General features: G+C 53.6%; 1 protein-coding gene across 16 annotated transcripts in view; it reads right to left on the bottom strand.

Moving 5' to 3' along the window:
• The window catches only part of MROH1 (maestro heat like repeat family member 1), a 119,468-nt gene that overhangs the window by 60,431 nt on the left and 44,732 nt on the right, over nucleotides 1–14,305 (bottom strand). For all 16 annotated transcript variants that reach the window (XM_037999981.2, XM_037999984.2, XM_037999988.2 and 13 more), the window contains 5 exons: nucleotides 12,592–12,743; nucleotides 11,699–11,839; nucleotides 11,162–11,254; nucleotides 2,632–2,710; nucleotides 1,307–1,420 (listed from right to left, as the gene is read on the bottom strand). In XM_037999981.2, the coding sequence (XP_037855909.2) occupies nucleotides 1,307–1,420; nucleotides 2,632–2,710; nucleotides 11,162–11,254; nucleotides 11,699–11,839; nucleotides 12,592–12,743 (579 nt within the window). The remainder of the gene's footprint in view (nucleotides 1–1,306; nucleotides 1,421–2,631; nucleotides 2,711–11,161; nucleotides 11,255–11,698; nucleotides 11,840–12,591; nucleotides 12,744–14,305) is intronic.

Below are 14,305 nucleotides of genomic sequence, written 5' to 3'. Positions count from 1 at the left end.
CATCATGTTGGCCAGGCTGGTATTGAACTCTTGACCTCAAGTGATCTGCCCACCACGGCCTCCCAAAGTGCTGGGATTACAGGCCTGAGCCACTCCCCAGCCAGCCCTGCTGCTTTCTCAAGCTGCTCCTACATGTCCCAGAACTCTATGTGCCTTCCTCAGTGGCTGCTGTTTGCATCCCAGCACCTGATAGTGAACCTCACAGGACAGGGGGCAGTGCTCCGCTTCTGAAAAGGGCAGACAGAAAATATTTTAGGCTTTGTGGGTCACATGTGGTCCCTTTGTTTGCTTTTATAACCCATTAAAGATGTAACAACCTCCCTAGCTCACAGGCTGAGCACAGGCAGACTGCAGGGCTGGCGGGCCATGGCCACTGAGCACTGACCTGCGGAAGAGCCATGCTGGAAACCACAAGCTCACCTGTGAAAAATAGTATGTTTTCAGGCTTATCACTAATCACTTCAATTAGCCTTAAGGATGGGTGCAGTGGCTCACACCTGCAATCCCAGCACTTTGGGAGGCCAGCTGGGCAGATCACCAGGTCAGGAGATTGAGACCATCCTGGCCAACATGGTGAAACCCTGTCTCTAAAAAAATACAAAAATTAGCTGGGCCTGGTGGTGCACCCCTGTAGTTCCAGCTACTCGGGAGGCTGAGGCTGGAGAATGGTGTGAACCCGGGAGGTTGCAGTGAGCCAAGATTGCACCACTGCACTGCAGCCTGGCGACAGAGCAAGACCAGGTCAAAAAAAAAAAAAAAAGAAAAAGAAAAAGAAAAGAAAAAATTAGGCTTAAAACAAGGAAACGTGAATTTTTTACTGTAATTGTGAAGAAACCATCACACATATGTAAATTGAGGGACATTCTACAAAACAGTTGGCCTCCTCATCCCTTAAAAAGAGTAAAAAGGCTCCTCTTGGGCAAAGAAGTCTAAGAGACAACCAAACTAAACCAAAGTATGTCTCTGAATAGACCCCAGAGTGAGCTAGGGCAGTGGGCTCAGGGATGGCTGTCTTAGGCTCTGGGAGCCCTCAGAGCCACGGTCACGTGGGCAGTGTGGCCACGCATGGTGTCTGCAGCCAGCTGTCAAAGCGAGTGTGAGCCACCACCGTGTGGTGAAGGGTAGAAAGGTGCCACCCACGCAACTTTCCAAGAAGTTTAGAATTTTGCAAAATAGAAAGTGGGAAGTCTTTCCAGAGAATTCAAAGCAGGATGGTGCTTTCACCTAGAGGGACAAAATCTGCCAGGACCTGCTCCATCCTGGACATGGCCAGGGGTGGCGGCCGGGCTAGCATGGAGGCACTCACCAGCCGAGTTGATGACATGTCTGACCACCTGCAGGGTGCCTACGCGGGTCCTCTCATTGCTGGTGTCCAGCCTGGGCAGCAGGAAGGCCAGCAGGCGGTCAGGCAAGCTGCAGGCTACAGGGCAACAAGTACAGATTAGGCTCCATGTCATCTTGTTCATCCCTATACACAGCGTCCACCTACTCTCCAGCACAGGGGAGGAGCCAGGAGAGAGCTGCTGTGTGAAGGTCAGAAGCTGGGGCCACCTAATCACTGGGCCTGGCTCCGATGCCCTTGTCTAAGGCAGGGTTGGAGCACATGTGGCCCTTAGCCCACGGTGCCAGCACCACCCAGAGCATGCCAGGACTTAGATCTTGGCCCACCCACACCCCGGTGCTTGTTTCAGCATCTCCAGCTCACAAGGCGGCCTGCGAGAGGGCCCTCAGTGGCCCTTCTTGACTCTTCTGGCTCTAGACCAGTCTAAGACTCAAGGCGACTCGAGCTGTCAAGCACACAGACCCCCAGCCCAAGCAGGGCTAACACAGCCCAAGCTCCAGGAGCCCTCTGGCAACGACTGCAGCAGCCCCCTTATGAGTACTTCACGGACCAGACCATCCCCCTTCCAGGTGGGCTCTGGAGGCCTGCTCTGCCTGGGTATCAGACCTGTGGTCCCTCTGCCCACCACACCCCTGCCCCCAGCCTGGCTGCAGTCAGTCTCCCCACACCCCTCCTGCGGATCTTGTGTAAGGGCAGATGCTCATGCAGGTGGGGGACCCGAGGCCCGACCAGCTCAAGGGAGATGCCAATGCTGTGGCCCCAGCAGGGTGACAGCCCCAAGTGCAAGCAGGGTCCCTCCTCACACCATCTGCTGCCCCTCCAGGATGGCTATGAGGGCCTGTGCAGGGCACAGGGACAGCATCCAGTGGGGGTGGTGACAGGATGCATGGCACCTCCAGGTGGGTCATGGGAGGCCGGCAGGTAACCAGGGCCAGCAACCACATGCCACCTGGGGGAGTAGAGAGCAGGCCATGGAGCCAGAGAGTGGGTGTGGAGGAACAGGTAGGCGGGGGGCAGGTAGGGGAATGCGGGGACTGGACCATTAGTGGAGGCGCCCAAGGATTTGGGCAGCTCAGCAGCTCCTCGGAGAACAACGCTCCAGGATGCAGCCGCTGCCCAGGCCCTGGTTCAGAGAACTCTGGAGCCACAGGTAGGCCCAGAAGAGGTGGAAACAGGGGCCTCCTCATCCCAGACCAGGACCCCAGCCACCACCATCCTCCACATGCAGCACGTGGTGACCCCATGAGTGTCCGCAGATGCCCGTGGGCAAGGCTGGGCCCATCACTCACCCAGCACAGTGAAGCAGCGCAGCACCTCCTTCTGGTTGCTCATCACCAGGGGGCTTGAGGACTCCACAGGCACACAGATCTGCTCCAGGAACAGGGCAGAGGTTACAGACCAGAGAGGCCAGAAGGAAGGATTCCCTCCCTCTGCTGATTCTGGGCCTGGGCAGCTGGGCAGAGGGCTCTGGGTTTCCACCCCATGCCTACAGCAGGCCGCAGGCACTCCAGGCTCTTTCTCACCCGAGCCCTGGGTGCAGGACAGTCTCATCCCCTGTAATCAGAGGCGCTCCAGGGACCAGCCCCATCTCCTTACGGTGGGGGAGAGGGAGACGGGCAGCAACAGGCAGACACACAGCTGCTGTCAAGTCTCCAGGGACACATCCTGCTCCTGCCACCCTCCACCCCTCCTACCAGCAGCAGGAGAAGAGATTCCCAAGAAACATTTCTTGACTAGAGAGGAGAGTCTCCCATGGCCCAGGCATGACGCCCAGGACGCCAGGCTGGAAAGCATGAATCTCTAGGACACATAAAGCACTGGAACCCAAAACTTCTGGAGTCCACTTGTTCAAAATCATAAGGGAAAAAAAAGTCATATTGGTAAAAAGCAAAAACTAAGGCTGCTGGCTGGGCATGGTGGTGCACGCCTGTGGTCCCAGCTACTCAGGAGGCTGAAGTGGGACGACTGCCTGAGCCCGGGAGGTTGAGGTTGCAGTGAGCTGTGATGGTGCCACTGCACTCCAGCCCGGGGACAGAGCAAGACCCTGTCTCAAACAAATGAACAGACAACAACAAAAAACTAAGGATGCTGGCAGATGCATCTCTGGGCTCCATGGTACCTTAGCGGGTGATACAGAAGCACACCCCCACTAATCCAGGTGTGACATCCTAGGTCCCCACTCGCAGGTGTCACAGCAAAGGGCACTGACAGGGTCTCTGCACAAAGAGCTCCAAAGCAATTCTTTAGCAGAGCCCTCTTATGAGCCAGAAGAGGTAACCACAGCAAAGGCCCCAGGCCCACAGGGCCGCACTCCAACCTGGGTTCTTAGAGAACTGTCAGGAAGCATGGTAAGGTGGAGGAGCTGGCCCCAGGGCTCAGCTCGAGGTTCCCAGGTAGCTCCTTGTTATTTCTTTTTCAAAACAGAGTTTCGCTCTTGTTGCCCAGGCTGGAGTGCAATGGCGCCATCTTGGCTCACTGTAACCTCTGCCTTCTGAGTTGAAGCAATTCTCTTGACTCAGCCTCCCAAGTAGCTGGGATTACAGGTGTGTGCCACCACACCTGGCTAATTTTTGTATTTTAATACTGACAGGGTTTCTCCATGTTGGTCAGGATGGTCTTGAACTCCTGACCTCAGGTGATCCGCCCGCCTCGGCCTCCCAAAGTGCTGGGATTACAGGCGTGAGTCACTGTGCCCGGCATGCTCCTTGTTATTTCTACCGTAAAGACCAAATATGATCATAAAAGATGCTGCAGTTGGCAGGGCGCAGTGGCTCACGCCTGTAATCCCAGCACTTTGGGAGGCCAAGGCAGGCAGATCACGAGGTCAGGAGATCGAGATCATCCTGGCTAACACAGTGAAACCCCGTCTCCAGGCTGGGTGCAGTGGCTCATGCCTGTAATCCCAGCACTTTGGGAGGCTAAGGTGGGCGGGTCACAAGGTCAAGAGATGGAGACCATCCTGGCCAATGTGGTGAAACCCGATCTCTGCTAAAAATACAAAAATTAGCTGGGCATGGTGGCGCGTGCCTGTAGTCCCAGCTGCTCTGGAGGCTGAGGCAGAAGAATGGCATAAACCTGGGAGGCAGAGCTTGCAGTGAGCTGAGATCTTGCCATTGCACTCCAGCCTGGCGACAGAGCGAGACTCCGTCTCAAAAAAAAAAGAGATGCTGCAGCTTCCTGCCTGCTCTTTCAGATCACTTGCTCTGCAGGAAGCTAGCCACCAGGTTGTGAGGACACTCAAGCAGCCTTATGGAGAGACTGATGTGGTGAGGAACTGGGGCCTCCAGCCAACAGCCAAGTGAATGAACAGCCTCGGAAGCAGATCCTCCAGCCCCAGTAGAGCCTTCAATGGCACGGCCCAGGCCAACAGCATGAATGGGTGTAAAGTAACAAGGGACCCTGAGTTGGAGCAACCCCCTGAGCTGCTCTCACCTCTGGGCCCACTGTGAGATAACGGATGTTGTTGTTGTTGTTTTTGAGACAGAGTCTCACTCTGTTTCCCAGGCTGGAGTGCAGTGGCACGATCTCGGCTTACTGCAACCTCCGCCTCCTGGGTTCAAGCGATTCTCCTGCCTCAGCCTCCTGAGTAGCTGGGATTACAGGCGTGTGCCACCATGCCTGGCTAATGTTGTATTTTTGGTAGAGACAGGACTTCACCATGTTGGTCAGGCTGGTCTCGAACTCCTGACCTTGTGGTTCACCCGCCTTGGCCTCCTAAAGTGCTGGGATTACAGGCATGAGCCACTGCACCCGGCCTAGATGTTGTTGTTTTAAGGTGGTAAGTTTTGCAGTAACTGGTTACGCAGCAATATATAACTAATGCAAATGGGTATTCATCTCAAAAAAAGATACAGTTGGATTCTCATTCCTTCCCTAAAATAAATCCCAGACAGATTAAATAATAAAAGCATAGGGGGCCAGGTGCGGAGGCTCATGCCTGTAATTCCAGCACTTTGGGAGGCCAAGGTGGGTAGATCACTTGAGGTCAGGAGTTCAAGACTAGCCTGGCCAACATAGTGAAACCCTGTCTCTATTAAAAATACAAAAATTGGCTGGGCACGGTGGCTCACGCCTGTAATCCCAGCACTTTGGGAGGCCGAGGTGGGCGGATCATGAGGTCAGGAGATCGAGACCATCTTGGCTAACACAGTGAAACCCCATCTCTACTAAAAATACAAAAAATTAACCGGGCGTGGTGGCAGGTGCCTGTAGTCCCAGCTACTCGGGAGGCTGAGGCAGGAGAATGGCGTGAACCCGGGAGGCAGAGCTTGCAGTGAGCCGAGATCACACCACCGCACTCCAGCCTGGGCGACAGAGCGAGACTCCGTCTCAAAAAACAAAACAAAAACAAAAACAAAAATTAGCTGGGCATCATAGCACGCACCTGTAATCCCAGCTACTCAGGAGGCTGAGGCAGGAGAATGACTTGAACCTGGGAGGCGGAGGATGCAGTGAGTCAAGATCGCGCCACTGCACTCCAGCCTGGGCGACACAGTGAGAGACTGTCTCAATAATACTACTAATAATAAAAGCATAGGCGAAACTGGGAGAAATCAGAAAACAAAAATTACTGATTTTTTTTTTTTTTTTTTTGGAGATGGAATCTTACTCTGTCACCTGGGCTGGAATGAGGTGGCGCAATCTCGGCTCACTACAAGCTCTGCCTCCCAGGTTTAAGCAATTCTCCTGCCTCAGCCTCCCGAGTAGTTGGGATTACAGGCACCCACCACCACACCCAGCTAACTTTTTGTATTTTTAGTAGAGACGGGGTTTCACCATGTTGGCCAGGATGGTCTCAAACTCCTGACCTCGTGATTTGCCCGCCTCAGCCTCCCAAAGTGCTGGGATTACAGGCGTGAGCCACTGTTCCTGGCCACTAATCACTGAATTTGAAAGGGTTTTCTATGTATAACAAAACCTGAACTATAACATAAAAGATGGATAAATGATAACGTAAAAATTAAACAACTTTGTATGGCCAAAAAATATCATAAACAGCGTTAAAAGATAAAGGATGAAGTAGCATAATTTGTGGTCTCAGTTACTGGGGTTGGGGGAGGGGATGAGGCAGCAGGATCGCCTGAGCCTGGGAGGACGAGGCTGCAGTGAGCCATTATCGCCACTGCACTCCAGCCTCTGTGACAAAGCGACACCCTGTCTCAAGAATGAATTAATGACTCAATGACAAAGTAGGAGCAAATATTTTCACATATATAATACAAGGTTATAAATAACTGCTATAGGCCAGGCGCAGTGGCTCACACCTGTAATCTCAATACTTTGGGAGGCTGAGACAAGAGGATCAACTGAAGCCAGGAGGTGGAGACCAGCCTGGACAACAGAGTAAGACTCTGTTTCTTCTCCTTTTTTTTTTTTTTTTTTTTTTTGAGACAGTCTCACTCTGTTGCCCAGGCTGGAGTGCAGTGGCACGATCTCAGCTCACTGCAACTGCAACCTCCACCTCCTGGGTTCAAGTGATCCTTCCACCTCAGCCTCCTGAATAGCTGGGATTACAGGCGTCTGCCACCACACCCGGCTAATTTTTTTGTATTTTTTAGTAGAGACGGGGTTTCACCATGTTGGCCAGGCTGGTCTTGAACTCCTGACCTCAGGTGATCTGCCTGCCTCGGCCTCCCAAAGTGCTGGGATTACAGGTGTGAGTTACTGCACCTGGCTGAGACCCTGTTTCCACAAAAAATTAAAAACAGAAAAAGCCAGGCATGGTGGCGTGCACCTGTAGTCGCAGCTGTTCTGGCGGCTGAGGTAGGAGGATCGCTGGAGCCCAGGTGTTGGAAGCTGCAGTGAGCTGTGACCACATCACTGTACTCCAGCCTGCGGGACACAGCAAGACCCTGTCTCTAAAAAAATTAAACAAATAACTGCTATAGATCAATATGAACAAAACCTAAAATGCAATGGAAAAACAAAAGAAATGAATGGATAGCTCAAAGAATAGGAAATAACACATTTTTCTACCTTCTCAGCTTTTGTATATTCTTATTTCCCTTTTCAATCCCTTCTCTACTCCCATCCCCACCCCATGTAGATTATCATTCTTTGTTTTTAGTTTTTGCAAATGTGTATTGTTTTGTTCATTTTTAGACTGTGTAAATGATATTATGCCACATCTCTCTTTTTTTTCAATACTGTTTTCAGGATTGTAAACTTTTTTTCAATAGAGTTCTTGCACATTCTTCATTAATTACTATACATAATAAGTTTCTTTTCTTTTCTTTCTTTTTTTCTTTTTGAGATGGAGTCTCGCTCTGTCACCCAGGCTGGAGTGCAGTGGCACGATCTCGGCTCACTGCCAGCTCCCCCTCCCAGGTTCACGCCATTCTCCTGCCTCAGCCTCCTGAGTAGCTGGGACTACAGGCGCCGCCACCACGCCTGGCTAATTTTTTTTGTATTTTTAGTAGAGACGGGGTTTCACCGTGTTATCCAGGATGGTCTCAATCTTCTGACCTCATGATCTGCCTATCTCGGCCTCCCAAAGTGCTGGGATTACAGGTGTGAGCCACCGTGGCTGGCCTTTTTTTTTTTTTTTTTTTTTAAAGACACGGTCTTGTACTGTCGCCCAGGCTGGGATGCACTGGCGTGAAACAGCTCATTGCAGCCTCAACCTCCTGGGCTCAAGCGATCCTCCTACCTCAGCCTCTCGAGTAGCTGGAACCACAGGCACGCGCCATGACACCTGGCTGGTAGTAAGTTTCTGTTGCTATTACAGATAGTGTTTTCATACACTTTCTAGCTGGTCAGTACTGGTGTAGAAAAATGTTCTCGGCCGGGCGCGGTGGCTCAAGCCTGTAATCCCAGCACTTTGGGAGGCCGAGACGGGCGGATCACGAGGTCAGAAGATCGAGACCATCCTGGCTAACACGGTGAAACCCCGTCTCTACTAAAACTACAAAAAAACTAGCCGGGCGAGGTGGCGGGCGCCTGTAGTCCCAGCTACTCGGGAGGCTGAGGCAGGAGAATGGCATGAACCCGGGAGGCGGAGCTTGCAGTGAGCTGAGATCCGGCCACTGCACTCCAGCCTGGGCGACAGAGTGAGACTCCGTCTCAAAAAAAAAAAAAAAAAAAAGAAAAATGTTCTCGGCTTTTGTAGGTTGGTCTTGTAACTGGCAAACTTGCAGAACTTTTTTTTCTCTTTTGAGACAAGGTCTTGCTCTGTCACCCAGGCTGGAGTACAGTGGCATGATCATGGCTCACTGCAGCCTCAACTTCCTGGGCTCAAGTGATCCTCCAACCTCAGCCTCCTGAATAGCTGGGATTACAGATCTGTGTCACTATACTCAGCTAATTTTTTTCTGTAGACATGGAGTCTCCCTACGTTGCCCAGGTTGGTCTCGAACTCCTGGGCTCAAGCAGTTCCTCCTCAGCCTCCCAAAGTGCTGGGATTACAGATGTGAGCCACCACGCCTTGCCGGAACTTTTGACTGGTCCTAATAGTTTGGCCAGGAAGGTGGATGGGTGATGAATAATGACCATCTTCCCTTCCCTCCTGGTTCTTTTCTTTCTCTGTAGAACCAGCAAAGGATTCTGTCCGCAGCGAGAGGCAGGCCCTTCCTGTTCTTGACCTTACAGGGAATTGCCTAAAACTTCCTATCAGCTATGAAGAAGACTGAGGGTTCGGGTATACAAACTTTGTTAAGTTAGGGAAGTTCCTTTCCAATCTTAGTTGTTCAGAATTTTAGGCCAGGCACAGTGGCTCACACCTGTAATCCCAACACTTTGGGAGGCTGAAGCAGGGGGATCACTTGAGGTCAGGAGTTCATGACCAGCCTGGCCAACATGGTGAAACCTCGTCTCTACTAAAAATACAAAAATTAGCCAGGCGTGGTGGCGGGCACCTGTAACCCCAGCTACTTGGGAGGCTGAGGCAAGAGAATCACTTCAGCCTGGGAGGCAGAGGTTGCAGTGAGCCGAGATTGCGCCATTGCACTCCAGCCTGGGCAACAAGAGTGAAACTCATCTCAGGGAAAAAGAAAAAATCATCAAAAGTTTTTTCTGCATTGATTGAACTCAGACACTATTTTTTTTAGTCTATTACTGTGATGAAGTGCACTGACAGCTCCCAAACGCTGGAGAGGCCTTGCGTTGTGAGATAAGCTCTCCCGCATAAGGAGTTTTGAAAAGTACAGTCTTGGCCGGGTGCCGTGGCTCGTGCCTGTAATCCCAACACTTCGGGAGGCCGAGGCGGGTGGATCACCCGAGGTCAGGAGTTCGAGATCAGCCTGACCAACATGGAGAAATTCCATCTCCGCTAAAAATAGAAAAAATAAAAATAAAAATAGAAAAACTAGCCAGGTGTGGTGGTGGGCACCTGTAATCCCAGATACTCAGGAGGCTGAGGCAGGAGATCGCTTGTACCCAACAGGCAGAGTGTGCAGTGAGCCGAGATTGTACCACAGCACTCCAGCCAGGGCGACAAGAGTGAAACTCCATTTCAATACATACATACGTACGTACGTACATACATACATACATACATACATACATACATACATAAGTAAAAGGATGGTCTGGGGTTCAGTAACCTGCTACTTTATGCAAAACCTCACGTCTAGGCTCATCACGACACACCTGCACTTCCTTACACGGCTCTGCCTGGGATTTGAGCCAGACCTCACAGAATGAAAGAGGTAGCTCTGGATCGTTTCTCTTTCCAAGTGTACTTGTACTGGACAGGAATTAATTGTTCCTCAAAAGTTTGGTGGAACTCAGTAGTGAAACCATTTGGGTCCCGGGCTTGTTTTAAGGAAGAAAGGTCTTAGAATATTATTTCTGATGTTTTACTGGCTTATTCAATTCTCTGTTGCTTTTCATACCAATTTTGACATTTTTATCTTTCTAGGAACCTAACCATTTCATACAGTTTTAAGTTTGTTACCATGTAACTGTTCACAGCACTCACATTATGTTTACTAGCTCTGTGGCTGCCGTCCCCTCTTCCCCTTTGTTTCTGGGATGCAGCCAGGACCATCCAGGCGGTGGAGAGTGGGGCCCAGCTGGAGTGGGCCAGGTGAGGGGCAGAGCCAAGCAGTAAGCCCACCTCCACATGAGCCCACACCTCCACACTTCCTTCCAGAAGTCTCCTTGCAGACTTCACCACACCACCCTCTCTAGCTCCTGCCCCTGTCCCCTCTCATCCAGAAAGTCCCATGGACAGACGACCCCCAGTGCCAGGGTCATGGGCGACCCAGCACCTGTGTCCCTCAGTCGTTCTCAGGCCTCATTCACCCGACCTGGGGAGGGCTCCCAGACGCTCAGCTTCCTCCCCACATCGCTTCCTCTCCAGCAGGGCCTTCAAGACCCTGGCCCTGCAGCCTAGGGCCTCTCCTCTGCTCCTCTGAGCTCCGTCCCCAGAAACCCAGGGCAGTCTCCCCCAGCTGGTGCTTCCGCTGCGCTGACCTTCTCCAAGACCACCTGTACCGGGCCCGCACTGGGCCTGGGCACCCACTCCGCGCCGACCTTCTCCAAGACCACCTGTACCGGGCCCGCACTGGGCCTGGGCACCCACTCCACGCCGACCTTCTCCAAGACCACCTGTATCGGGCCCGCACTGGGCCTGGGCACCCACTCCTGCCACCTCCATCCTGGGGGCTAATATGTCACCTGCACATGCCACTGCTGGGCAGGGCAAGAGCATCGCCACATCGCTAAGAAGTTACCCGAGTGACCTTTAGGGAATACCCAGTCCTCAGCCCCGCATGGCTGCGCCGTCCACCCCAACTTGCTTTCTGTACCCCTCATCCAGCAACTTCCCACGGAAAGGTGGGCAGAACCTGAACCCGCCCACTGATGCCCGCCTCCTACCTGGGAGTGCAGTGCAGCCAAGAGGGCATCCAGCTGGGTCTCCAACGTGCGACTGCTCACACTCACGGCCGCCTCGAGGATCTGGCCCAGGCTCTGCTCGGGGTAGGCAGAAGAGGCCATCAGTCCTACCTCCAGCCCCCTGAACTGACCGTGAGGTCGACCAGAGCCTCCCAGTTGGGTCACAGGAAGACATGAGCCAGGAGGACATGGGCCCCACCTTGGGGCTCAAATGAGGAGGCCCTTCGTCTACCTCTAGAACTCAGAGCCAGGGAGGAGGGCGGGAGGGCCCAGGAAGGGGGCTCCCTAGACCAAAAGGCCCAGGTTCCTGGCACCGTCCAGGGCAGAGCGATGGGAAAACTAAGCTGGTCCCCACGAGGGCCTTGTCCTTCACAGCCCACCACTGAGCCTTAACAGAGGACTCAGGGCCACCCCCACCCACCACTGAGCCCTAGCAGAGGACTCAGGGCCACCCCCGGGGGAGTGTGATTGGAGGGGTCCTCAGGGACTAGACTGTAGACCTGCCCGGCCTGCAGATACCTTGGACAAGTAGAAGGTCTCCGAATGCTTCTTGTAGAGGGCGAGGATCCCAGGGAGGAGCTTGGGCAGCTGCTCTTCCAGCCTCTCACTGGGCAGCAGATGGCTCATAGGCCCCAGAGCCTCCACCACGGCAAGACGGAGCTGAGAGGAGACAGTGGGCGGGAAGCTCATGCTGCTCAGTCAACACTGACTGCTCAGAGCACGTCCAGCAAGCACCGGGACGGACATGAACCAACACTGGCTACCAGTGGGTGCTACAGGGGCTGGGAAGTGAGCCCAACACCCAGAGGTCAGCTGTGGGGAGACCACAGCAAGCCAGATGGTGGCCAGGCCCAGGGGGTCTGTAGGAGATGCTCAGGGCCCCGCCAGCAGCACTGGGCCTCTGGGCAGAAGGAAAAACCCAGTGACGAGGCCCCTCTGGCACAAGTCTTAAGGATGGGAACTGCAGGTGGGGCAGCCTAAAGGTGGCTGGGCACGGTGGCTCACACCTGTAATCCCAGAGCTTTGGGAGGCCAAGGTGGGTGGGTCACCTGAGGTCAGGAGTTCGAGACCAGCCTGGCCAACATGGCGAACCCTCATCTCTACTAAAAATACAAAAATTAGCCGGGAGTGGTAGCGGGCGCCTGTAATCCCAGCTATTCGGGAGGCCTAAGAATCGCTTGAACCAGGGAGGCGGAGGCTGCAGTGAGCTAAGTCATGCCACTGCACTCCAGCATGGGTGACAGAGTGAGACTCTGTCTCAAAAAGATAAATAAAGGTGAGCCACCTCTCACTGGGCACCTCTGCTCGTCAGTGAACCACTACCACCCTCCGATCAATTTGCCATGGTCAAGGAATGTGGGAAGGAGAGCGCCCTGGCATCAGGTGTGGACTGGTGCAGCCACGGGGCGTACCTTGGCTTCTCGACTCTGCAGCCACTGGTGGAAGAGAACATCGTAGGCGCTGAAGATGTCGGTGGCAAAGGCGTCCTTCCTGACCGTGGGGTCTGGGGCCCGGTCCAGGTTGGCCAGGTACTCCAGGGCACCCTCGCTGAAGCGCTGCAGAGCTGTGACACCGGCCAGTGGTAAGCAGCTGCAGGCCGTGGGCTTGTGACGATCCCCAGCACCTATGTCTGCCTCCTGCCCCTTCCAGAAATCCCACGGCAGCCTGCACAATGCCCTCCCTAGTACACCAGCCAAGCACAAAACTCCAGGACTACACAGGGGTGAAAAGTGTCCCTCCCAAATTCATGGCCTTATTGGAAATAGGGTTTTTGCAGATGAGACTTTTTTTTTTTTTTTTTAGACAGAGTCTTGTTCGGTCTGTCACTCAGGCTGGAGTGTAGTGACACAGTCTTGCTCTGTCTCTCAGGCTGGAATGCAGTGGCTTGATCTCGGCTCACTGCAACCTTTGCCTCCCAGGTTCAGGTGATTCTCCTGCCCTAGCCTCCTGACTAGATGGAGCTACAAGTGTGTACCATCATACTTGGCTAATTTTTATATTTTTAGTAGAGATGGGGTTTCACTCTGTTGGCCAGGCTGGTCTCAAACTGCTGACCTCAAGTGATCTGCCCTCCTTGGCCTCCCAAAGTGCTGGGATGACAGGCATGAGCCACTGCGCCCGGCCAGATGTGACCGTTAAAATGGGGTCATAGCAAAGTAGGGTGGGCCGTAACTCCAACATGACATCCTTGTAAGAAGAGATGCAGAGGCAGGAGGAAGATGGCCATGTGACATGGAGGCACAGACTGGGGCCAGGCAGCCTCAGGTCAAGGACGCCTTGAATCCATGACCTCACCAGAAGCTGGGGAGGTTAAAATGAATTCTCTCTCTGGGCCCCCAAGAAGGAACCCATCCTGCCAACATCGTGAGTTTGGACTTCTGGTCTCCAAGACTGTGAGAAAATATATTTCTGTTGTTTGAAGCCACCGAATTTGCACTTGGCGCTTTGTCACCAAAGAAAACTCATGCAAGTACCAACCTCCTCCCAAAAATGCCCTCTGGCCACAAGTTCCTGCCACATTCCAGTCTGCCACAAAGACAAGAGGAGCAGCGCCATGCCCACCCACCCTCACAGACAGACTTGTGCCACACATTCTGCCCAAGGCTGACGTGCTGGGCACAGTGTGGGCAGGAAGAGCCACAGGGAGAGCAATGGCAAGGTGGAGGGGCACCGGGATGCCAGGGTCAGCATGAGGCCCTCCCACGGGTGGGCAGCTCCTGACAGTGCGCCGGTGCCTGTGGATGTGACCCAGCTGTGGCCTTGGGCTGACCACGCAGGCAGAGCTGGGAGCGGCAGAGGCTGGGCAGGTGGCCACCCAGGCTTCGAGTGGTGTGGACATCCGGGTGGAGAGTCAGAAAACACCGGCTGTAGGGCCTGGAGCCCAGGACATGGGCCGAACTCAGGTGCCGATGTGCGAGTGGTCAGTGGGGCTGGGCCCTGGGTGAAGGGGGAACATGGGGGCACAGGGAGAGAAACTGAGGCCAGAACCTTTCACACAGCCCTGCTGAGGACCAGGCGGAGATGTGGAAACTGGTGGAGGAAACACAAAGGGACCATGAGCTTCGGGGCAGGGCAAAGTCCAGAGCTTCTGAGAGGATGCGCCCACTGCATGGGGAGGGGGCCACA

Source organism: Chlorocebus sabaeus, chromosome 8, assembly GCF_047675955.1.
Source record: "Chlorocebus sabaeus isolate Y175 chromosome 8, mChlSab1.0.hap1, whole genome shotgun sequence".
Lineage (NCBI taxonomy): Eukaryota > Metazoa > Chordata > Mammalia > Primates > Cercopithecidae > Chlorocebus > Chlorocebus sabaeus.
The sequence above is the reverse complement of the archived record's forward strand: the minus strand, read 5'-3'. Positions and strand labels throughout refer to the sequence as shown.